At 46.5% G+C, this 24464-nt stretch overlaps 1 protein-coding gene across 2 annotated transcripts; it reads left to right on the top strand.

Annotated features, from left to right (window-relative positions):
* Nucleotides 1-1629: 1629 nt before the first annotated feature.
* On the top strand, nt 1630-22701 carry TAP2 (transporter 2, ATP binding cassette subfamily B member). Of its 2 annotated transcripts, none has more exons than XM_082214038.1 (12): nt 1630-1786; nt 4192-4695; nt 6563-6677; nt 7009-7139; nt 9065-9270; nt 11510-11707; nt 15830-15958; nt 17650-17838; nt 18323-18496; nt 20129-20288; nt 20685-20821; nt 21848-22701. In XM_082214038.1, the coding sequence occupies exons 2-12, from the start codon at nt 4203-4205 to the stop codon at nt 22037-22039; spliced, it is 2124 nt and encodes a 707-aa protein (XP_082070164.1). In that variant the 5' UTR covers nt 1630-1786; nt 4192-4202; the 3' UTR covers nt 22040-22701. The 2 variants fall into 2 exon arrangements, with proteins under 2 accessions (XP_082070164.1, XP_082070165.1); XM_082214039.1 differs by lacking the exon at nt 1630-1786 and adding an exon at nt 3924-4010.
* Nucleotides 22702-24464: the final 1763 nt, after the last annotated feature.

Consider the following 24464-nt stretch of genomic DNA (forward strand, 5'->3'; position numbering starts at 1 on the left):
TTATCATCATCACAGGAGGTTGGATTAGATGACTCGGGGGGTTCCCTTCCAAGGCTACAATTCTATGTTTCCATACGTTCCCAACATTTTCCCAATGAAAATAGGGACATCCTATTACATAATGATGACAATTTTATTATTTATACCCCACCCATCTGACTGGGTTGCCCCAGCCACTCTGGGCATCTTAACACCATATAAAAAAATAACAAAACATTACAAAACTTCTCTATACAAGGCTGCCTTCAGATGTCTTCTAAAGGTTGTACAGTTACTTATCTGCTTGGCTTGGGGGACACATAACTCTGTACCCTCCAACATTTTCCTGATGAAAATAGGGACGTCCTAAGGAAAAGCGGGACATTATGGGATCAAATCAGAAACTGGGGTGGCTTCTGGAAATCCAGGACCCTCCCTGGAAAATAGCGATATCTGGAGGGTCTGCCTTTATCCCTGCCCATCGTGGCTGATAACATCTAGCAGGGAGTTGTTCACGTAGCTGCCAACGTTTCCCTTTTTTTTAATTCCCTTATTCTGAATAGGATTCCTCACAAGAAAAAGGAAAAGTTGACAGCTATGGTTGTTCAGTAGAGATATCTTTTTCCAAATGAGAGCAAGAGCATCAAGTGATATTGCAAGCTCACATTTCTTGTCCAGTTTGTATACCTACTTAAGGTACGTGATAGGTATGAGACTCGTTTATATTTTGGGAATGATTCCTGTTCTTCTGTAGCTGCAATGTTTTAGACCAGGGGTCAGCAAACCTTTTTCAGCAGGGGGCCGGTCCACTGTCCCTCAGACCTTTTGGGGAGGCCGGACTATATTTTGGGGTGGGGAAAATGAATGTATTCCTATGCCCCACAAATAACCCAGAGATGCATTTTAAATAAAAGGACACATTCTACTATAGCTGTCAGCCTTCCCTTTTTTTTTTTTGCGGGAAATTCACTTATTCCAGTGCCGTTTCCCTCTGCTTCCCGCTGCTATCCCGGATTGTTAGATATCCCATAGTCTGTCCCCAGGACAGGTGAGGCTGCTGATCCCTTATTTTCAAATCTGAAAGTTGACAGCTATGCATTCTACTCATGTAAAAACATGCTGATTCCCATACCGTCTGTGGGTCAGATTGAGAAGGCGATGGGGCTGGATCCGGCCCTCAGGCCTTAGTTTGCCTACCCATGTTTTAGACTTGATGGATGCCCCACACTCATATTACAAAGCATTTGCGTCCTGTGCTATAAATCAAGAGCTGTTGCGAGTTGTTTTCCAATGTACTTCGTATCAATAAAAAAACTGGGAGCGGCGCGAGCAAACATTTTTTCCTGGAAATCAGTTACAGATAGGTAGCCATGTTGGTCTGCCATAGTCAAAATAAAAAAATTCCTTCCAGTAGCACCTTAAAGACCAACTAAGTTAGTTCTTGGTATGAGCTTTCGTGTGCATGCACACTTCTTCAGATAGGCGGAAGCAGTATCTGAAGAAGTGTGCATGCACACGAAAGCTCATACCAAGAACTAACTTAGTTGGTCTTTTAAGGTGCTACTGGAAGGAATTTTTTTTATTTTTTCCTGAAAATGTCAGCCAAGAGTTTGAGAACCGCTTGCGATGGAGGTTTTCTAAAGCGCAGGCGGCGGGCTCCCTCTGGCGGCGGAAGCGGGGAGCGCGGCCGCGTGGGCGGGGGAAGGGAAGCGGCTGGATTTCCCCTTTCGAAAGCGAAAGTGGGCGCGGGTTCGAGCCCCCGCGAGGGCAGAAGAGCGCAGTTCCTCCCTGGGAAACCGGAGGGCAGGTAAGGCGGGCAGGGAGAGGAAGGCCAGGGGGCTGTGGGGTGGGAGACCCAGGATAAGGGCATCAAAGGGGGGGGGGCTGGCTGGGGGGGGTGTATCAAACGCGGGGGTTTTTCAATGCAAATCGGGGAGATGTTGCAAAAGAGGCTCTCGCGCAATGTTTGATTTCTTCTTTTTTTTGGGGGGGGGCGGTTACTTAATGTAAAATAATTTGTAGTCCCTGAGATCGGATCTGCATTTTAGCAGGGCTGGGGCACACGCAAACACACACAAAAAATTCGCCCCACAATAAATACTTCCCCACCTTTTAAAACCATCCCGTTTCAGTTTTATTTTCTGATCGGAGATGGAAAAAAATAATAATAACTGTGGCAAGAAAGAACCCGGTTCCAGAAAGGGCAGCCCCAAACTAGAAAAAAACCCCCAAAGTTAGGAAAGTGGCTTCTTCTGGGTCTTTAAAGTTTTTTATCACTTTCTGCGCAGTCTTGTGCTGTCTAACTCAGAGGTAAGAGTAAGCCCCCTTGATTTCAGTAGGGACTTACTTCTGAGTAACGGGCCTCATGTGTACTATTCATTTAAGCAGTACTGTATAATATTGCCTTAAACAGTCCTGTCCTCTCCTAAAGCTTTCTGGGAACTGTCGTTTCAGGCTGCAGAAAGTTGTTAGGAGATTTCGGTTCCCAGAGGAGTTTAACAATCAACCCCCTTTCCCAGGGAACTGAAGTTCTGTGAAGTTCATGCTGTTTTAAATAATAATAATAATAATATTAAATTTTATTTATACCCCACCCTCCCTGGCCAGAGCCAGGCTCAGGGTGGCTAACACCAGTAAAATTACAGTAAAAACATAATAGGAAAAGGGGAAAAAATTTAAAACACAGGTTAAAATGCAATTTAAAATGCAGCCTCATTTTAAAAGTAGCCCACAGATGTTAGGATTGCTCTTTGAGTGCCATAGGATAGCTTACCTCTGGCTCCTCCTTAAGCACAGTGCAATTTTATTTTGCAAAGTGCTGAACAGTCATAGGATCACAGGGCTGGAAGGAACCATGAGGGTCATCTAGTCCAACCCCCTCTGAGATTAAGAGTCTCATTCTCTACCGACTAAGCTATCTATCCAGTAGCTGCTCTTGTGAGAACCCACCAAGGCCCCAGTAGGCTCCATTGAACACACTGGGAGTTGTTTCTGGGTGAGAATAGATAGGATTGTGCTACTATTTGCTGGTGAAGTCACTGCTATGCCCATTTTACAGATGGGGAACTGAGACTGACAGAAAGCATCTGGAGGGTGGAATTTGTGCCCGGCGTCCCTTTAGGGATGAGGAACCTCAGCCTGGTACCCTGGACCACAATTCCCATCATCCTCTGCCTTTGTCCATGTTGGCTGGCACTGATGGGTGTTGCAGTCCTGCCACCTTTGGGGGGGGGGAGTGTCGCATGGGGAGGTGGAACTCAGCTGTTATCATGATGGTGATAATGATGATAATTTATTATTTATACCCCGCCCATCAAACATTAAAAACTTCCCTAAACAGGCTGCCTTCAGATGTTTTCTAAAAGTCAGATAGTTGTTTATTTCCTTGACATTGGATGGGAGGACATCTTATTACAGTCGTACCTCAGAACTCAAACGGAATCTGTTCCGGAAGTCCATTCGACTTCCAAAGCCATTCGACAACCAAAGTGCAGCTTCCTGCAGCCAATTGGAAGCCTTGTTGGACGTTCGGGTTCCAAAGAACGTTTGCAAACCAAAATCCTCATTTCCGGGTTTGTGGTGTTTGGGAGCCAAAACGTTCAACTGCCAAGGCATTTGTGATCCTAGGTACAACTGTATTATTATTATTATTATTGGTATTGTTGTTGTTGTACAACTGTATTATTGTTGTTGTTGTTGGTGGTGTTAAATTTATATCCTGCCCATCTGGCTGGGTTTCCCAAGCCACTCTGGGCAGCTTACAACATATATAAAAACACAACAAAACCTCAAACATAAAAAAACAAAATATCCTGTACAAGCAACAAACAAACCAATAAATCAATAACAACAATAACAAGAATAAACAGTTTACAGTTCTACTTAAAATAACCGCCAACCCTAAGTAAACATTTGACTAATACCAACCCGACAAAAACAAAACAGAGGAAAACGTTTTAAACATTTTAGCCAGTTGCCCCAACCCAGCAACGACCCAGTGGCCTGCCAGGAGCCTCTTTTAGCTGTTCAAGGTGAGTCTGGGCTCCGCCCCCCAGGCCAGGTGGAAATGGGCCTTGCAGCAGGGAGCAGGTCTCCCTTCCATCACTCGTGGCAGCAGCAAAGTGTGGGTTAGGCTGCTGAGATTCTCCGTAGACAAACTCTCTTTCACATTGCAGACTGTTAATTACACCTGGCCATTCCTTGTCTCCCCAGACTCAGCCGCCATGATGCTACCTGCCCCCTTGAAGCTGGCCGTCCCTCTCATCCTGTGCGACATGGTCCTTCTCCCCTTGCTAGATCTCCAGCGCTCCGCCTTGGCCTCCCTGGGGGTCCCTGCAGCCTGGCTGGAGGCGGCTCTGCGCCTGCTGGTTCTCTGTGGGGCCCGGGGGCTCCTCTCCCTGGCCTGGCCCTCCCCGATGCCCCTCGCAGGCCTGGCTGCTGTGAGCTTGCTGCAGCCCCTCTATCTCGCCGTGGGGCGCTGCTTTGGAGACCCTCCGTTCCTGCTGTCGTCAGCCCCTCGGTCCTGGCTCCTGCTGGGCTATGGGGCAGTGGTTCTGGCCCACATCATCTGGGACGTCCTGGGGCAAAGGGAGGAGGAGGAGGAGGAGAACAAGGGAGGCGAAGACAAGGCCACCCTCTGGAAGCTGGTGAAGCTCTTCCGCCCTGATGTGTCCTACCTCGCAGGGGCGTTTTTCTTCCTTACCATGGCTGTGCTTTGTGAGTAGGGTTGGTTTGCCTGTGTGTGTGTGTGTGTGTGTGTGAGAGAGAGAGAGAGAGAGAGAGAGAGAGATACATACATATTACAGTGGTACCTCGGGTTGAGAACTTAATTCGTTCCGGAGGTCCGTACTTAACCTGAAACTGTTCTTAACCTGAAGCACCACTTTAGCTAATGGGGCCTCCCGCTGCCGCCGCGCTGCCATTTCTGTTCTCATCCTGAAGCAAAGTTCTTAACCCGAGGTACTATTTCTGGCTTAGCGTATGTCTGTAACCTGAAGCATATGTAACCCGAGGTACCACTGTATTTGGAAATAGAAGACCGTATGTATGGTACACCTCCTTTCCACACAGGGTGTAAAAGCTTTATTGCCAGTGAAATGTAAATAATGGCCTTGAGAGGTTGTAACTCAATAACAAAGACCGAACAGGGAAAGGAAATAATCTGGTTTGCGTTTGGAAAGGAAGACTCTCCGCTCAAAAGGTTCGCACAAACAGGCAGAGGCTGGAAACTATGAGGGATAATGCGGGGTGGAAAGAAGAATGAAAGATTTAAATTACTATAACCTCACTCGTCGTTCTTTGATATACAGTGGAACCTCAGTTGTCGAATATAATCCGTTCCGGAAGGCCGTTTGACTTCCGAAATGTTCGACAACCAAAGCGCAATGGGCGGTTGGGAAAATTTGACTGAGAAACACTCAGCGGAAGCTGTTCAACTTCCAAGGCGCATTCATAAACCGAGGTTCCACTGTAATTTTGTTTTATCTATATGCAGGAACTGGTAAAGAAACAGCTGAGGGACGAGGAGTTAATTAGAGTAGGGCTGCCATATGTTAGGAATTTCCCAGACACAGCCAGGATTTGGCCGGGGCGGAAATCGTTGGAATGTCCGGGAAAATGTGGGTGTATGGCAAGCCATGCAGGAAGTGTAGATTTTGGCAAAGTTCCTTATAAATAGTTTTTTGTTTAAAACTAAAAAAAAGCTGAACACCTTTCTGCAATATGGGAACTCTAAATTAGAGATAGGTAAAGGTAAAGGGACCCCTGACCGTTAGGTCCAGTCGTGGATGACTCTGAGGTTGCGGCGCTCATCTCACTTCATTGGCTGAGGGAGCCGGCGTACAGCTTCTGGGTCATGTGGCCAGCAGGACTAAGCCGCTTCTGGCGAACCAGAGCAGCGCACGGAAACACCGTTTACCTTCCCACCGGAGCGGTACCTATTTATCTACTTGCACTTTGACGTGCCTTTGAACTGCTAGGTGGGCAGGAGCTGGGACCGAGCAATGGGAGCTCACCCCCATCCCGGGGATTTGAACTGCTGACCTTCTGATCGGCAGGCCCTAATCTTAGTGGTTTAGACCACAGCGCCACCCACGTCCCTCAAATTAGAGATAAATCTGTAAAATAAGTAGCATGTAAAAGGCGAAGGAATGGAATATATCTGAGAGTGTGGGGAATCCATTTGGGGGGGGCGTGTATTAAATTAAGTTTACTTTGGTTTTGATGTGTTTTAATTTTGTAGACGAATAAAAATTAATGGGTAAAAAGGAAATAAAAGACCATAGTTTAATGTTAGAAGGTTCCAAGCTCAATTTCAGATAAAGCCATGTCCCCCATCTGAAATAATAGTATATATTATATAATAGTATATTATTATTATTTCAGATGGGGAATATGCCTCCATCTGAAATTGAGTTTGGAACCTTCTAACATTAAACTATGGTCTTTTATAGTTCTGGGCGGCTCTCAAATCTTGGAGAAGCTCTGCCTGTCTGTGCAGGGAGGTGTTAACGGGGTGAATGGCCTCTTCCTGTGTTCCAAACAGTCCCCCCCTCCCTATCTTCAAAGCACAAACTCTCTGCAGGTGAAACCTTCATCCCTTACTACACGGGACGCTTGATTGACATCTTGGGCAAGAAGTACGACTCGGATGCCTTCTCGTCCGCCATCTTCTTCATGTGCCTGGTGTCGCTCGGAAGGTGGGTTTTTTCCTGACGACACCCCCTGCCCAAAAAACAAAGGAGCCCTGGCTCAGCTTGGCTGGGGTGTGTTCAGCTTTATCAAAATCTGGGGAGTTTAATTATTTCTTTGTAATTAAACTGAACTCAGAAAGCAGTTCGGGGGGGAGGGGGTGCTTGGAGAACCCTTTCTACTGCAGAGGAAATCCCCCACATTTCCAGAATGTGACTCAAAAAGGTGATCACATCCGGGGGGGGGGGGGCAGAAGCTCCGATTTTGCCATTCCCCTCCAGAGTGGGACTCACACATTCACAGTTTCCTTTTGTAGAGCAGTCTCCATTTCTGTTCCAGCTCGCTGTCTGCCGGCGCGCGCGGGGGACTCTTCACAATGTCCATCTCCCGGGCCATCATCCGGATCCGAAGCCGCCTCTTCTCTTCTCTCGTCCAGCAAGACCTGGCCTTCTTCCAGGAGGTGAAAACAGGTGAGAGCCCCCTTGCTCCAAACCTGGGCCTGCTTTTCAGTCCAGCTCCCTGAGTGTCCGCTAGTCATAGCTGTCAACTTTCTCCTTTTTTAAAGGGGAATTCCCTTATTCCAAATAGGATTCCTCGCAAGAAAAGGGAAAAGTTGACAGCTATGCCTCTAGTGCACGTACAGGGCGCTTGTGGTGGTTCCTCCTTGCAACACCCCTGTTATGATTGGGCCTTAAATATTCCCATTTTATGGGTGGCATAACTGAGGCTCCATGAGGAACGTCAAGATGTGAGGCTTTCCAGGATTTGAACTTGGGTCTCCCAAGATCCTGCTTCAGCCACTCAAGCAGGCAACTCTGTTCATGTTTGTTTTTGCTGCCGAGTCCAGAGGTAAGGAATATCTTGGTGCCCTCCGGATATTATGGGACCCCAACTCCCATCATCCCTAGCCAGCATGCCCAGTGGGCAGGTATGATGGGAGTTATAATTCATCAACAGTGTCTTCTTTCCTTCATTTGTTCATCAAAGGACGTTTTGCATCCGTCGGTCTGTCTCTCTATCCCTCCATCTGCTTATCCACCAACTATTTCTCCTTTCCATCCTTTTCCTAGAAAAGTGTTTTTCTTTTCACTTTCTCATGCACAGAAAGAAATAGTCACAACAATCAACAATAGAGAGAAATAGGTGTTTCTTCCTGTCCTTGCAAGATGTTCTGTCTTTCTTTCCACCAGTTGTTGCTGTTATCCGTCTTGCCTCGGGCGGAGCTTTTTAAAAAAATATTTTTTTTAAAAAAATTAGAATTCAATTTTAATTTTTTTTTTAAATTTATTTAACATAATTGTTACAAAATATAAGCAAAAGAGGACATGGGTGGTGCTGTGGGTTAAACCACAGAGCCTAGAACTTGCTGATCAGAAGGTTGGTGGTTCGAATCCCCGTGACGGGGTGAGCTCCCGTTGCTCGGTCCCAGTTCCTGCCCACCTAGCAGTTCGAAAGCACGTCAAAGTGCAAGTAGATACCGTATTTTTCGTCCCATAGGACGCTCCGTCCCGTAGGACGCACCTAGTTTTTTGGGGGGAAATAAAGGAATTTCCCCCCTCTTTATTTCCCCCCCAAAACCAGGTCGGGGAAACCAAACCAGGTCAGAGAACAGCGGTATGGCGGCACTGCGCCTCCCCGCTGTCCCCCGAGCTTGTGGGGCTCACCGATGTCTGCCCGAAGCACAGGGCGCTCTGCTTCAGTGCGCCCCGCGCTCTGTGCAGCAGGCTGCTATCCGCATCCTAGTGAGCCCTGCGGGAACTCCCACAGGGCTCCCCACGCTGCGGATGTCTGCCCGGCGCGAGGTCAGGGGTCCCTTTACCTTTTTAAGCAAAATATACAAATGCATACATACATATATATTTCAAATAAGCACATATATATGAAGAAAGGAAGAAAAGAGAAAAAAGAAGAGAAAAAAGAGGAAGAAAAAATAAAGAGAAAAGAAGAAGAAAAGTTGGAAGAATTTCTTCCAGGTTTATTCTATAGTCTTGCTCAAAATGTATATGGGAAGTGCAGTGTAAGTGATGGAAGTCAATCAGTGAAATTTTATTATTACAGTCATACCTCGGGATAAATACGCTTCAGGTTGAGCACTTTCGGGTTGCGCTCCGCGGTGACCCAGAAGTAATGGAGCGCGTTACTTCCGGGTTTTGCCGCTTGCGCATGCGCAGACGGTCAAAATGACGTCACATGCATGCGCGGAAGTGGCGAAATGCGACACGTGCAGTCGCATCTTACGTTCTGTTCGGGATGCGAACAGGGCTCTGGAATGGCTCCCGTTTGCATCCCGAGGTCCCACTGTATTTCCATAGTGAGATATTTGTAGAATTTTTAGAATGCGCTTTTGATCCCTCTGGTCTCCCGGCTCTGAGCAGCCTCTCCTTTCGCCCCACAGGAGACCTGACCTCCCGCCTCTCCAGAGACACCACCATGATGAGCCGCTGGGTGCCTCTCAACGCCAACATCTTCCTCCGCAGCCTCTTCAAGGTCTGTGGGCTCTGCGCCTTCATGCTTGGCCTCTCGTGGCGCCTGACCTTGCTCACCCTCGTTGAGGTGCCGGTCATGCTGGCGGCCCAGAAGGTCTACGATGCCCGCTACAAGGTGAGGGGGCCCTTGAGAGCAGGCGGGGGGGGAGACTGGGAGCTGCGAGTAAAGGAAAGGGGATCGTCTTCCCAGGGATTGCTGTTCCCTGTTTTCCAAACCTTAGAGAGATAGCCCCTCCCTCCGGACGAGAGGCAGGGTCCCACCAGAGGGGTAACGCCAATGCCTCCCATTTTATAATAATAATAATAATAAATTTTATTTATATCCCGCCCTCCCCAGCCGGAGCCGGGCTCAGGGCGGCTAACAACAATAAAACAATACAAAAGTACAACATAAACAACATTCTAAAATCATTCATTATAAAATTAATTAATAGTCAAGGCTTCCCCCAAAGAATTCTGGGAACTATAGAATTCTGGGAACTAAATGCAATGAGAGTTAATAGGAGGCCACTCACAGAGCACCCTTAACAAGGTACAATTCCCAGAATTCTTTGGGGGAAGCCGTGACTGCTGTAAGGGTGCTTTATAAATATATGGTGTGGATGTGAGAAGTGGGAATAGATAGACATAACATTTTACAAGGGCAGGAAGGAATACAGTGGTACCTTGGGTTACATACGCTTCAGGTTACAGGCTCCTCTAACCCAGAAATAGTGCTTCAGGTTAAGAACTTTGCTTCAGGATGAGAACAGAAATCGTGCTCTGGCGGCGCAGCAGCAGCAGGAGGTCCCATTAGCTAAAGTGGTGCTTCAGGTTAAGAACAGTTTCAGGTTAAGTACGGACCTCCGGAACGAATTAAGTACTTAACCTGAGGTACCACTGTACCCCGCCCATCTGGCTGGGTTTCCCCAGCCACTCTGGGCAGCTTCCAACAGAACACCAAAATACAGTAACCTATTAAACATTAAAAGCTTTCCTAAACAGGGCTGCCCTCAGATGTCTTCTAAAAGTTTGGTAGTTGTTTTTCTCTTTGACATCTGATGGGAGGGTGTTCCACAGGTAGGGTGCCACCACCGAAAAGGCCTGGTTCCCTGTAACCTCACTTCCCACAGTGAGGGGACCACCAGAAGGCCCTCGGAGCTGGACCTCAGTGTCCGGGCAGAACGATGGAGGTGGAGATGCTCCTTCAGGCATACTGGACCGAGGCCATTTAGGGCTTTAAAGGTCAGCACCAATACTTTTGAATTGTGCTCAGAAACGTACTGGGAGCCAGTGTAGGTCTTTCAGGACCGGTGTTATATGGTCTTGGCGGCCGCTCCCAGTCACCAGTCTAGGGAATAGATAGACATAACATTTTACAAGGGCAGGAAGGAATACCACGGATGGAATAACTGACACACACAGGAGGAAGAAGGATATAGTTTGAATGCTTCATCTATGGGTTTATAAATCATTTAATCTGTCAAGACGAGTGGATGTCATTAATATTGCAGTTGTTGAATAAGTGATTGTTATTTTGACTAGAGTTTAATTGAGTTGGATGAGATTTTGGAACGCAGAAACAAAGCAAATCATCAAACCCATCAATTCTAGCATGCAGGAGGCCGCCTAAATCATATAATTTGGCACCTGAATGATTGGGATTGGTGCTTGTATTATGATATGGCAACGTTATAATGAGGCTGCCACTGGATTATTGTAACTGAAAACTAATAAAAATTATTGTTAAAAAAGAAGTGATCTTCCCTAAGGAGCCTTTGTGTTTGACTCTGCTTGTGAGGCCAGCTGTTATGATTTTTAACCTTTTGTTACATCTGGCTGTTTTTAGCACATTGAATATTTCCACTGCTGCTTGGTTTTATTTTTCTATGCTGCCTGGATGTTTTTTTTACATGACAGGGAGTATTAAATATTTAAAAATAAACGGAATGGAAGGGAGTTGTGGTCGACTTGCTGGTCTCTTTGGATTTGGTAATGCTGTGGACCAGAGATAAGGAGGCTGGTGCCGTCTAGAAAGTGTTGGACTACAACTCCCATCAGCCCCAACCAGCAGGGCCAGTGGTCAGGGATGCTGGGAGTTGTAGTCTGTTGAACCCTGTTGTCAATCAGTCAAGTTAAGGTAAGCTAAAGCACACTCCCCTAAAGGAATCCTGGGAAGTGTAGTTTGTTAGGGGTGAGGGATAAACTACAGTTCCCAATGTTCTTTTGGGAGGGGGGAAATGGGCTTTGAACATTCTTTAAAGGAATGGTGTTCGTGTAGCCTGAAGCAATGGGATCTTGCAGCCAAACCCGGTAGTCTGCCCCCCTCTGGCGTTTAGCGCAGGCTCCTAAACTCTCCCCTTTGCTTTCTCCAGGTTCTTCTGCAGGCGATCCAGGACTCCCTGGCGCGTTCTGGGGAGGTGGTGCGGGAGACGGTCTCCTCCGTTGAGACGGTGCGCAGTTTCGCCACTGAGGAGGAGGAGTCTGAGCGCTACGATGCGGCCTTGGCCGAGACCCACCAGCTGAAGGACCGGAGAGATTGGGAGAGGGCCGTCTACTTGCTCCTCAGACGGGTGAGTCCTTTGGGTCTTGTGTAGAGGCTATCACCTATGGAAGCGAAAGCTTTGAAAAAACTCAACATGGAGGCTAAATGGCCAAGGTATTGGGAAATTTCAGAACAGGAGGGTGACAAATTGAAATTGCAGAGTTATGACAAACTTAAAGAGAAGGTGCGAGACTGGCTACATTATTTTCAGATAAGAGAGGCTTATAACTTGGATAAAAAAATTGGTTTCCAGGTGGAAAAATCAAAGTTAGAAACAGAACTGTTAGAACCCAATGCTAACACGCTTTCAAGAATGTACAATTTGCTGTTGAAATGGAATACTGAAGAAGAAACGGTAAAATCTGCAATGATAAAATGGGCACAAGATATAGGTCATAATATTATGTTTGCTGACTGGGAGAAGTTGTGGTCCACCGGGATTAAATTTACGGCATGTAATGCTCTAAGAGAGAATATTATGAAAATGATGTACAGGTGGTACATGACTCCAGTCAAGCTAGCAAAAATATACCACTTGCCCGATAACAAGTGTTGGAAATGTAAAGAAATTGAAGGTACTTTTTTTCACCTTTGGTGGACGTGCCCAAGGATTAAGGCTTTCTGGGAAATGATATATAATGAACTGAAAAAGGTATTTAAATATACTTTCCCGAAGAAACCAGAGGCCTTCCTCCTGGGCATAGTGGACCAATCGGTGTTAAAGAAGGATAGAACTTTTTTTTTGTACGCTACAGCAGCAGCAAGAATTCTCGTTGCAAAGCATTGGAAGACACAAGACCTACCCACCTTGGTATTTAATTCTGATTTAAACTGGGTGCATCTTTGACTATTGGAGAACCTGGGAGGGAAAAATCTATCAACGTCCGTTCTCCCGGTTTCTCTCCTTTTGCAATCTTAAATTCTGTTCTTCACATTTCTGCAGCGATTTGTGAGTTTTCTTTTTTAGAAACACACATGAGCATTTCATTTCAGAGTGGCTTTCTCCTAATAAACATATGCAGTTTCAAGTAATGGGCACATTTCTGCAAGCCTTTCCTCCTAATACACATTACTTGGCTGGAGCAGTGCATTGTACACTAATGCGCAAAGCATGGGAAATAAACAAGATGAGCTTGAGCTCTTGGTACAGCAAACTAAATATGACATAATAGGCATCACTGAAACCTGGTGGGATAAGTCCCACGATTGGAATGTAATAATGGAGGGATACAATCTATTTCAGAGAAACAGACCAGACAAGAAAGGAGGAGGAGTGGCGTTATATGTCAGGGGTGTGTATACCTGTGAAGAGATCCAAGATTTAGAACCTCAAAGCCAAAGTGAGAGCATTTGGGTCAAAATTAAGGGAGAGAAGAATAACAGAGACCTCATTGTGGGAGTTTACTATAGATCCCCAAGCCAAACGGAGGACATAGATGATGCCTTCCTGGAACAGATGGCCAAGCATGCAAAAGGAAGGGAGATAGTAGTAATGGGGGACTTCAATTACCCGGATATTTGTTGGACGTCAAACTCAGCCAAGAGCATAAGGTCAAACAGATTCCTCACTGGCCTTGCAGACAACTTCATTGTCCAGAATGTGGGAGAAGCAACAAGAGGAACAGCCATTTTAGATCTGGTCCTAACCAATGTTGATGACCTGGTTAGTGGGGTAGATGTGGAAGGATCATTAGGCGCGAGTGATCATGCTCTTCTGAAGTTTACTATACAGCGGACAGTAGCAGCCAAGCATACTAGGACTCAATTTCTTGACTTTAAGAAAGCCGACTTCATAAAACTTAGGGAAGTGCTGGGTGAGATCCCATGGACAGCAATACTAAAAGGAAAGGGAGTTCATGATGCCTGGGAGTTTGTTAAGAGGGAGATAGTAAAAGCACAACGTCAGGCAATACCAATGAGACGAAAACATGGAAGGTGCCTAAAGAAACCAGGGTGGCTATCTAAAGAACTTTTAACTGAGTTAAGATTAAAAAAGGATGTATACAAAAAATGGAAAAGGGGGGAAACCACCAAAGAGGAATTCAAACAAATAGCCAGCACGTGTAGACACAAAGTCAGAAAAGCTAAAGCACAGAATGAACTCAGGCTTGCTAGAGAGGTTAAAAGCAACAAAAAAGGCTTTTATGGGTATGTTCGTAGCAAAAGGAAGAACAAAGAAACAGTGGGGTCACTCAGAGGAGAAGATGGTGAAATGCAAACAGGGGACACAGAAAGGGCTGAACTCCTCAATGCCTTCTTTGCCTCAGTCTTCTCCGATAAAGAAGACAATGCCCGACCTGAAGAATTTGAAGCAAATGATTCAGCAAAGGAAACACAGCCCAGAATAACTAAGGAGATAGTACAAGAATATTTGGCTAGATTAGATGTATTCAAGTCTCCAGGGCCAGATGAACTGCATCCAAGAGTATTAAAAGAACTGGCAGATGTGATCTCAGAACCACTGGCAGTCATCTTTGAGAATTCCTGGAGAACAGGCGAAGTCCCGGCAGACTGGAGGAGGGCAAATGTTGTTCCTATTTTCAAAAAGGGGAAAAGAGAGGACCCAAATAATTACCGCCCAGTCAGTCTGACATCAATAGCAGGGAAGATTCTGGAGCAGATCATTAAGCAAACAGTCTGTGAGCACCTAGAAAGGAATGCTGTGATCACCAATAGTCAGCATGGATTTCTGAAAAATAAGTCATGTCAGACTAACCTGATCTCGTTTTTTGACAGAATTACAAGCCTGGTAGATGAAGGGAACGCAGTGGATGTAGCCTACCTTGATTTCAGCAAAGCATTTGACAAGGTGCCCCATGATATTCTTGTAAAGAAGCTGGTAAAATGCGGTCTTGACTATGCTACCACTCAGTGGATTTGTAACTGGCTGACTGACCGAACCCAAAGGGTGCTCATCAATGGTTCCTCTTCATCCCGGAGAAGAGTGACTAGTGGGGTGCCACAGGGTTCTGTCTTGGGCCCGGTCTTATTCAACATCTTTATCAACGACTTGGATGATGGACTCAAGGGCATCCTGATCAAATTTGCAGATGACACCAAACTGGGAGGGGTGGCTAACACCCCAGAGGACAGGATCACACTTCAAAACGACCTTGACAGATTAGAGAACTGGGCAAAAATAAACAAGATGAATTTTAACAGGGAGAAATGTAAAGTATTGCACTTGGGCAAAACAAATGAGAGGCACAAATACAAGATGGGTGACACCTGGCTTGAGAGCAGTACATGTGAAAAGGATCTAGGAGTCTTGGTTGACCACAAACTTGACATGAGCCAACAGTGTGACGCGGCAGCTAAAAAAGCCAATGCAATTCTGGGCTGCATCAATAGGAGTATAGCATCTAGATCAAGGGAAGTAATAGTGCCACTGTATTCTGCTCTGGTCAGACCACACCTGGAGTACTGTGTCCAGTTCTGGGCACCACAATTCAAGAAGGACACTGACAAACTGGAACGTGTCCAGAAGAGGGCAACCAAAATGGTCAAAGGCCTGGAAACGATGCCTTATGAGGAACGGCTAAGGGAGCTGGGCATGTTTAGCCTGGAGAAGAGGAGGTTAAGGGGTGATATGATAGCCATGTTCAAATATATAAAAGGATGTCACATAGAGGAGGGAGAAAGGTTGTTTTCTACTGCTCCAGAGAAGCGGACACGGAGCAATGGATCCAAACTACAAGAAAGAAGATTCCACCTAAACATTAGGAAGAACTTCCTGACAGTAAGAGCTGTTTGACAGTGGAATTTGCTGCCAAGGAGTGTGGTGGAGTCTCCTACTTTGGAGGTCTTTAAGCAGAGGCTTGACAACCATATGTCAGGAGTGCTCTGATGGTGTTTCCTTCTTGGCAGGGGGTTGGACTCGATGGCCCTTGTGGTCTCTTCCAACTCTAGGATTCTATGATTCTATGATTCTATGATTGCCAAATTTGGAGAAGTCTAAATTTCAAAGTCTGCCTGTCTTTAGGTTTTTTGTCTCGTTTCGGGAAAGTGCAGATTTGATAGATTCAGAGACCAACTGAATTGAATTTCATCCTTGGTGGGGAAAGGGATAAGCAGAACAGCCAAGCCATCAAACGTGGCTACTAGGGTGACTGCCGGTCCTCAACATCTTCCCCCGAATTTCTCTCTCTAGCTCCTGCAGCTGGGTCTGAAACTGATCATGCTTCACTCTGGGTACCAGCAGATCCGTTCTGGCCTCATGACCCAAGGGAACTTGTTCTCCTTCATCCTCTACCAGATGGACTTCGGGGACTACATACAGGTGGGTGAAAATCCGCGATGGGAGGCTGCAACAGCGCTGGCATTCCAGCCTTGAATGGCATTCCGGCTATTCTGCAATTGGAGTCACGCTTTCAGCTTTTTAAATGGGTGCGATGCTCCTTCCCTTCCCTTCATACGCCTCATACTGTGTCCATCTGCTGCTTCTACATCCTTCAAGGAGCTGCCTTATATTGAGTCAGACCACTGGTCCATTGGGCTCAGCGCTGACTACACTAACCAGTGGCAGCTCTTTAGGTTTGCTGCCTCAGGTGGCAAAATGTCTTGAGCTGCCGGCAACCCCCATTTTGGGCTTGAAGGGCCAGGGCCAAGATGGTGCCGAGGTCTTCTTCGCTGGCGACCCCTCATAGCCGAGTAAGATTGTCTTCCATAAACATGGTCTTAACAGTGAGTTCGTAGGTTTCTGGGTGGGAGCTGATCACGGTGAGGGTTTGCCAAACGTGCCTCCCTCTTAGCTAGTTTCTCCCTTTCGTCCTGAGTTTGAGCATCTTCAGAATCCATGACACCTTTGGTAAAGGCTGTTCTCCAATTGGCGCGCTCGCAGGCCAGTGTTTCCCATTTGTCTGTGTTTATACTTCTTTTTTTTTTTTTAATTTACCTTGAGAGAGTCTTGAAACCTTATCGGAGCTCCACATATTCCCTTTCAATTACATGACAGGGCTTTGCTTTGCTGGCTTCTCTCCCCTCCTTTTTTCTTTTAAAGATTCCTCTTATCAAAGGCAAGGTTGTTTTATGTGTTCTGGCAACCCAGGAATTTGCACCATAGAACTTAGTGAAGCCAGCGTCGTAAATTTTATCAAAGCCTTGCAGCCCTCGCCCTGATTTCCTGTTGGCTATATCTCCACATTTTGAAAACTGATTTTAAAACTGATTTTAAGGACTTTTAACCTTCAAAACCTCTGATCTCTTAAAATCCTTTTTAATTCCTTTGACCCCCTATGTTTTAAACAAACTGAAAGAGAGGGGAAATTGCTGTTGCTGAAGAGACTACATTGAAAGAACGTCCTGTTTGGTTTTTATCTTTTTACCCTCCTCTCTATTGCCAGTGTGGTGTAGTGGTTAAGAGTGGTAAACTCGTAATCTGGGGAACTGGGTTCGCGTCCCCGCTCCTCCACATGCAGCTGCTGGGTGACCTTGGGCCAGTCACACTTCTTTGAAGTCTCTCAGCCCCACTCACCTCACAGAGTGTTTGTTGTGGGGGAGGAAGGGAAAAGGAGGATGTTAGCTGCTTTGAGACTCCTTAAAGGGAGTGAAAGGCGGGATATCAAATCCAAACTCTTCTTCTTCTTCTTCTCCCTGTCCACAAAGTAGCTGTAGATAAATCTGGACTGGGTGAGACTGTGGATTTGGGACTCCACCAATTGATCTGAGAAGTATACCTTCCTGATACATGCAGAATTCCAGAAATGAGCAAAAAGACCCAGGTGTCCTGATACGGATAGAGATTCACGGTCTTTAATTCTCAAGCAGAGTAACTTGGACAATCATTTTCTGCCTCTTAAAGAGTCCATATCACCACCAAAAAATAAACAAATCCCCTTTTCTCTCCGCAGAGGAGACAGTCCCTGGATTTAAGAGAAGGATAAAGCGAATGCTCCCCTAATTGTGGGATTGTGAAATAAGTTTAGCATATTGACAAACCTCCTTGTCTTGCTCTTCTTTCTCCTGTCACAGACCCTGATGTACATATACGGAGATGCGCTCAGCAATGTGGGAGCTGCAGAGAAAGTGTTTGACTACCTGCACCGGGAACCATCCGTTCACACTGAGGGGTCGCTGGCCCCGGACTTCCTCCGAGGTCACGTCTCCTTCAGAAACGTCTCCTTCTGCTATCCTTCCCGCCCTGATCTTCAGGTCTTAAAGGTACACGGCCAAGAGTCTGGTCCCCTGAGGATGTTGGAGCAGAGAATCTTGGCTCAGTGGTGCTGGGAGGCAGTTTGAGATTCTGGACTTCATGGCCTTATGGGGAGGCCTGTCTCTTTAAATGAGAACGGGGACCCCCTTGACCGACCTCCCAATGCAGTGGGCCAGCCCTCCTAAAACCCCATTTGGGCCAAAGGTTTAAAGCAGCATCATACCACTTTAAACAGTCCTGGCTTACCCCAAAGCATCCTGGGAACTGTAGTTTGCTAAGGGTTCTGAGGGTGGTTGGGAGACCCCTTATTCCCCTCATGGAGCTACATTTCCCAGAGTTCCCCGTGGTGAGGGATGGCTTGTTAAAACCACGCTGGGAATTTTAGAACGGTCTTTCAAACCCCATCTAGGTTTATAGCAGTCTGGTGGCTGTGAGTTCCATAGGTGAACCATAGCCCTGGTTTTTTCTCCTTTCCTCGCTCCTTCTGCGCAGAACGTCTCCTTTGAGCTCCGTCCCAGGGAGGTGGTGGCGCTTGTGGGTCTCAACGGCAGTGGGAAGAGCACCTGCGTGGCACTACTGGAGCGCTTCTATGAGCCCCAGTCTGGGGAGATCCTGCTGGATGGGGTCCCGATCCGGGATTATGAGCACAAGTACCTGCACAGCAAGGTGAGCCGGGGGGGGCCACGAAGTGCAGCTGAGATCAAACTCCTGTTTCCCCTTCATTATTTATTATTCATTTTATTTATTGAATTTATATTCCGCCGTATACCCTCAGGTCTCAGGTCAGTTTACAGAATAAAATCATAATATAAAACCACACAATCCATAATCCATTCTTCCTCATGGAAGATGCAGAAATGGTGAAACTCTACTGGAAGAAGAAGAAATCAAGATAACAAGGTTTTTTTTATATAAGAATGGAAATGGTTTATTGAATATTTACAGATAAATTGTAAACAGATAAAAACACTGGCAGAATTATTGTAATAACCTGCAGCTACATAAGAGTATATATTTAAAGAAGATAAATAAGTTAATCTGGATAGGCAGAAAATACTAACAATAAATTTAAGGAACTGCATAAAGAGGGGGAAGAAAGTCAAGTTTTAAAATGTCAAAATGATTGTAAAATCAATGAAATGTATACATCTGAAAACTATAAATGGTTTTTAAAAAATCAATAATCCAAATAAAAACAGCAGCCCAATAACCCCCCAAAAAAACCTACATTTTAAAAGGACATAGGCTCCCAAATTATTCATTTATCTCACAAGATTTATATACCACTTATTTGTAATAAAACCTCAAAGCAGTTAGCAAGAAGATACAACTTAAAAAGTTGAAAACAGCTATTTACAGCATTGAAAAATAATTAAAATCAACAATAAGCTAAACAAACAAAACCCAGACTGAAACGCTTGTTAGTGTTCCCCAAATTTTGATAGGGTTGCCTGGACATATATGTTTTAGCAGGCGCTGAAAAGAATACAGCAAAAACGTCTGCCTGATGTCAATTGGCAGGGAGTTCCAAAGGATTTTTGGGATGTTGGAGAGTTGTCAGTGCCACGGGGAAGGCGGTTCTGTTTTTCACTAAACAGGAAGCATCTTTTGCAGAAGAGGAAACGACAGAGTGTGGCTGAGCACAGGAGAGGAAATGTGGGTTGCAAAAGGCCATGCCCACCAAGTATTCAAGATACACAAACACATCCCAGCCTGGTACTTAAGCTGTAAATTGTGGCTTTGTCCAGGGGAGGGTGACTGGAGATGATTCCCACAAGGAGATGCTTGCAAGGAGCAGCTGCGGCTGTGGAGCCTTGAGAAGGGATGGCTCAGAGGGGATATGAGAGCCTCCTTCAGATGTTTGAAGGGATGGAAGGACCAGCCCCTTCCTGTTCTCCCCGTTTCTCATCTTTCCAACTTTAATTGAGTTCTGTACATTAATGCAGCAATTTGTGGGTTTTGCTTTTGAAAATCTGCATGAAAAATGTTCAGTATTTCAGTGCAAATCTCTCCTAATAAATCTGTTATTGTCTGCAGCTTTTACTAATTCACACATTTTTGCAAGCAATTTTTCCTAATATAAAGCACTCTTGTAGGCTGTTTTCACTAACATCTTCATTTTTGAAATGTTTTGGGTTTGAAAACAGGGCTGCAAAATCCTGAGAATTGTGAATGTTGAAGGTTCACCTGTGTTTCAGTTCTCGTATTGTTTGAGAAGGTGCAAATATGGTGGAGCGTGCTTTAAATGCAAACTGAATCCAATTTCTCTCTAGTCGTCACACTTCATTCTGCCTGCAGGTGGCGCTGGTGGGACAGGAGCCGGTCCTCTTCTCTGGGTCCATACAGGACAATATCACCTATGGGGTGCAGGATTGCAGCCAGGAAGAGGTGGCGGCTGCGGCAAGAGAAGCCAACGCCTTGGCCTTCATCAATGAGCTGGAAGGAGGGTTCGCCGCAGGTGGGTGAAACCTCTTTCCTCCTGTCTCCTTTTGTCTCTGCAAAACTCCACACTCCTTCCAGAAAGGGCAGCTGGCCTGATTCTTACTCTCTCTTCTCCCCACTGAGATAACATGAATTTCTGTGGCCCACTGAATTCCTCCAGGAAAATTGGTGGGGCTCCAGTCTCTTGTGACGAGTGAGAATTCCAGACTCTGAGCCTCAGCTCCTCTTGTCACTGCGCCCGACCCTCCACCCAACGGCTCACTCCATCCCATCAAATGAACCCAGGAGTTCGGGATCCTCCTTTACCTGCGACTCGCCTTTTGCACCCCTGCCACCACTCCCACTCCTCTGGCAAACAGGCTTTCTTTTTCCTTCTTCCCACCCCTTCTCTCTCATTCCTGCCTCCCTGCAGATGTCGGAGAAAAGGGAGGCCAACTGTCCGCAGGGCAGAAGCAGCGCCTGGCCATCGCCCGGGCCCTGATCCGGAACCCCAAGGTCTTGGTGCTGGATGAGGCCACAAGTGCTCTGGATGTGGAGAGCGAAGCTGCCGTGAGTGTCGGGGGGGGGGGGGAGGAATTGTGGTTGACATGAGAAGCGTTAGAAATGAGTGGGTGCAGTGGTTTTATATTATTGTAGGGACGCGGGTGGCGCTGTGGTCTAAACCACTGAGCCTCTTGGGCTTGCCAATCAGAAGGTTGGCAGTTCGAATCCTCGCGACGGGTGAGCTCCCATTGCTCGGTCCCTGCTCCTGCCAACCCAGCAGTTCAAAATCACGCCAGTGCAAGTAGATAAATAGGTACCGCTCCGGCGGGAAGGTAAACGGCATTTCAGTGTACTCTGGTTTCCATCACGCTGTTCTGCTGCCCCGAAAGCGGTTTAGTCCTGCTGGCCACATGACCCGGAAAGCTGTCTGTGGACAAACGCCGGCTCCCTTGGCCTGAAGCGAGATGAGCGCCACAACCCCATAGTCACCGTTGACTGGACTTAACCATCCAGGGGTTCTTTACCTTTGCCTATGTTATTGATATTTATAATATTAATAAATGGGACTTGCATTTTCCAGTGCCAGTTAGCTTTTAGACCTTATCCTTTCAGTTTCTCTATCATTATTTTCCCAGTTTGGCCAACCTTAGGATGACAAAATTATATCTATCCTGGACTGCATGCTATTCTGCCACCCAAATTCTGGGCTACCTAACATGGGCAGGGTAATAATAATAATAATAATAATAATAATAATAATAATAAATGTGGAGCACTCAAAGTTCTATATCCTTGTGTGGGAAAACAGCAGGATTCATAATGCTTACAAACATCTCTCTCAATCTCCCTCTTACACACACACAGCCAGTGGTTAGTGTGTTAGACTGGGCCCTGGGTTCAAATCCCTACTCAGCCATGCGGCTCACTGGGTGACCTTGAGCCCACCCCTGCCTCTCAGCCTAGGCTACCTCGCAGGGTTGTGAGGAAGAGCCCCATATACGTCACCTTGAGCTTCTTAGAGGAGGGCTGGGATAGAAACCTAATAAATAAATAAAATAAATCTAAGAGGGGGTTTCTGGCTTCTTCCCCCAGATCCAGCAGTCACTGATGGGCGGCCAGGCCAGGGCGGTGCTGGTGATCGCTCACCGGATGCAGACGGTGGAAAACGCGAACAGGATCGTCGTCCTGGAGGGTGGGGAGGTTGTGGAGGAGGGGACGCACTCTGAGCTGATGAGCCGGAGGGGCCCCTATTACCGCCTGGTGCAAAGGAGCCAGGATGAGTGACTTCCGCCCAGGCTGAATGGTCTTCTGGGGTCCCCCTCTCAAGGTGGTTGTGCGTGTGGCATAACTGCGTTTAGAAGGGGGTCTCTGTGCCTTCTGCTGAGTGGGACCTTGGGCCACAGCCCCAAATTCCTGCCATGATGGGGCTACTAGGAGACTCACCTAATTGGCTGATCCCTTCCGAGTGCAGAAACTCTGGCTTAGCAAGAAAGGTGGGTGTGAGCCCCCCTTTGGAGAGCAATGAAGTGGGGTGCAAAAAGGACTGTGTGGCACCCCTTGTAATCACTATGCAGCTGTTAAATAGCAGACAATTTGGCATATCAGTATTTGCCCCAAGAGAACCTAAGGTGTGACTTTGAAAGTCTTGTTCCCAAGCTCCCATTTTTGAAGCCCCCCTCCCAAAGCTTCTTTCCAAGTAGCCTTCCGCTCAGAAGCCCTACTGAGTTCAATAGGGCTTACTCCTAGGTAAGGATTTCATCTTGAGTTGCTTAAATAAGGAGTCTGGCTTCTTTCCCAATCCTGTCTCTTGGTTCCGTATGTCTTAGGTGTTTCTGAGTATGTTGTAAAAATATCTTAAGGCACTTTTGGTCTCTTGCTGTTGATTGTCCAGGACTATGATGGCCTAAAAGCGGTGTTTTGTAAAATAAAATGTGTACGTGTGACAACTCTTTGAAGTTTGGAATTTTGTGTCTCTGGGGGCTGCAGAATGGTGCTTCTTCTAGGGTATGGGAACACAAGAGGCCAAAGGGAGCCCCACTAGTCTGGGGCTGGACCTACACAAGATCTGAGTGCTTGAGGGACACATTGGCCTGCCAAATGGCTGCCAGTTTCCTCAGCAAGAGAAGGTCTTGTTTTCAAGGGGAGAACATTCTGCCTTGTACAGAGTGAGGCCATCTAGCTCAGTGTTGTCCACTGACTGGCAGAGGCCTCCAGGGTTACAGGCAGGAAACCTCATCTCAGCCCTAACTGGAGAGGCCAAAGATGGAACTCAGAACCTCTAGCTACAACAAAATTACCAATGAATCCATTTATTCACTTTCTGGAGACGCTGAAAGGCATTCCTGTTAATCCAGGTGTTGGGTAGCTGACAGGTGCTGTCTAGGGCTGGGCAATATACCATCCGAAAACCATTTTGAAGTCCCTATCATATCAATTTCATAATTTTTGACCTAGCAATGTATTTCTGACATAAATGGCCTTGGCCCAGTATACTTGAAGGAGCATCTCCACTCCCATTGTTCTGCCCGGACACTGAGGTCCAGCGCCGAGGGCCTTCTGGTGGTTCCCTCCCTCTGAGAAGTGAGGTTACAGGGAACCAGGCAGAGGGCCTTCTTGGTAGTGGTGCCCGCCCTGTGGAACGCCCTCCCATCAGATGTCAAGGAAATAAAGAACTACCTGACTTTTAGGAGACATCTGAAGGCAGCCCTGTTTAGGAAAGTTTCTAATGTTTGATATTTTATCGTGTTGTTAATATTCTGTTGGGAGCTGCCCAGTGTGTGTGCTATGCGAAAATACAGGAAAAACTGTGAAGCCAGCTGATGCCTCTACATAGCTCCATCCTTATTTCAGACATTGTGATATATCAATACATTGCAATGTTTAGCTGGTGGTATATCGTGATGTTGAAAACCAGATATTGCCCAGCCCTAATTCTGTCCATGGCAACCCCAAAAGGAGTACCGGAGGCAGCATGCTTCTGAACACAAGGTGCTGGTAATCTCTCCTGGGCAGAGTCCCAATGACTTGCTTGTGCGCTTCCCATTGAGGCATCAGGTCAGCCACTGTGAGGAGGCCGGACAGGTGCGCCATTGGTCTGATTCATCCAGGAAGCTCCTCTTAGGTTCTCAACAGGAAGGGTCATTTTAGGGTGCTTTAATTTGTTTTAAATTATCTTATTTTAAATTTTAATAATTCAAATCTTTTAAATGGTATTGCTTTTAACATTTTGATGTTTGCTGCCCTGAGCTTCTTTGGGAGGAAGAGTGGGATAAAAATTTAAAATAAATATTTTGGGCATCTTCTGTTCATCTCAGTGGGAGAACTTCCTCCTGGGATTGCGGACTTTCGGGGCAACTCCACCTTGGTCATCTCCCACCACCCCCTGCCCCAGATCAGATATCTGCACATTCCTTTTATTATATTCCCAACCCTCCTTTCTTCCGTCCTGGAACCAAAGGCAGCATCCAGGTGGTCCCCAATCCAGGCCCTGAGCAGAATTCACACCCTCTTGGCTTCAGCAACAAAGCAGCCTCATGTAACTTAAGTGCACCCCTGCAAAACCACAGATTCTGTCCCCATCTGGCTTTGGACACTTGTTCTTCAGTCACTTTGCAATGGAAGACCAATTATTGGCACCTCTTTGCCAGAGGCTACAAACTCTGAATATTCTCAGGAACCTCAAAATCTCTGGAACTCCTGTGATAAGAGG

Source organism: Podarcis vaucheri (assembly GCF_965113315.1).
Source record: "Podarcis vaucheri genome assembly, chromosome: 2".
Classification (NCBI taxonomy): domain Eukaryota; kingdom Metazoa; phylum Chordata; class Lepidosauria; order Squamata; family Lacertidae; genus Podarcis; species Podarcis vaucheri.

What these genes read in the sequence shown, in the direction of transcription:
- TAP2 (XM_082214038.1), top strand. Translation starts at nt 4,203, where the DNA reads ATGATGCTACCTGCCCCCTTGAAGCTGGCCGTCCCTCTCATCCTGTGC. An exon ending in ACAAGTACCTGCACAGCAAG is followed by an intron (nt 18,497 to 20,128) that starts GTGAGCCGGGGG and finishes TTCTGCCTGCAG; the next exon opens with GTGGCGCTGGTGGGACAGGA. An exon ending in GGAAGGAGGGTTCGCCGCAG is followed by an intron (nt 20,289 to 20,684) that starts GTGGGTGAAACC and finishes GCCTCCCTGCAG; the next exon opens with ATGTCGGAGAAAAGGGAGGC.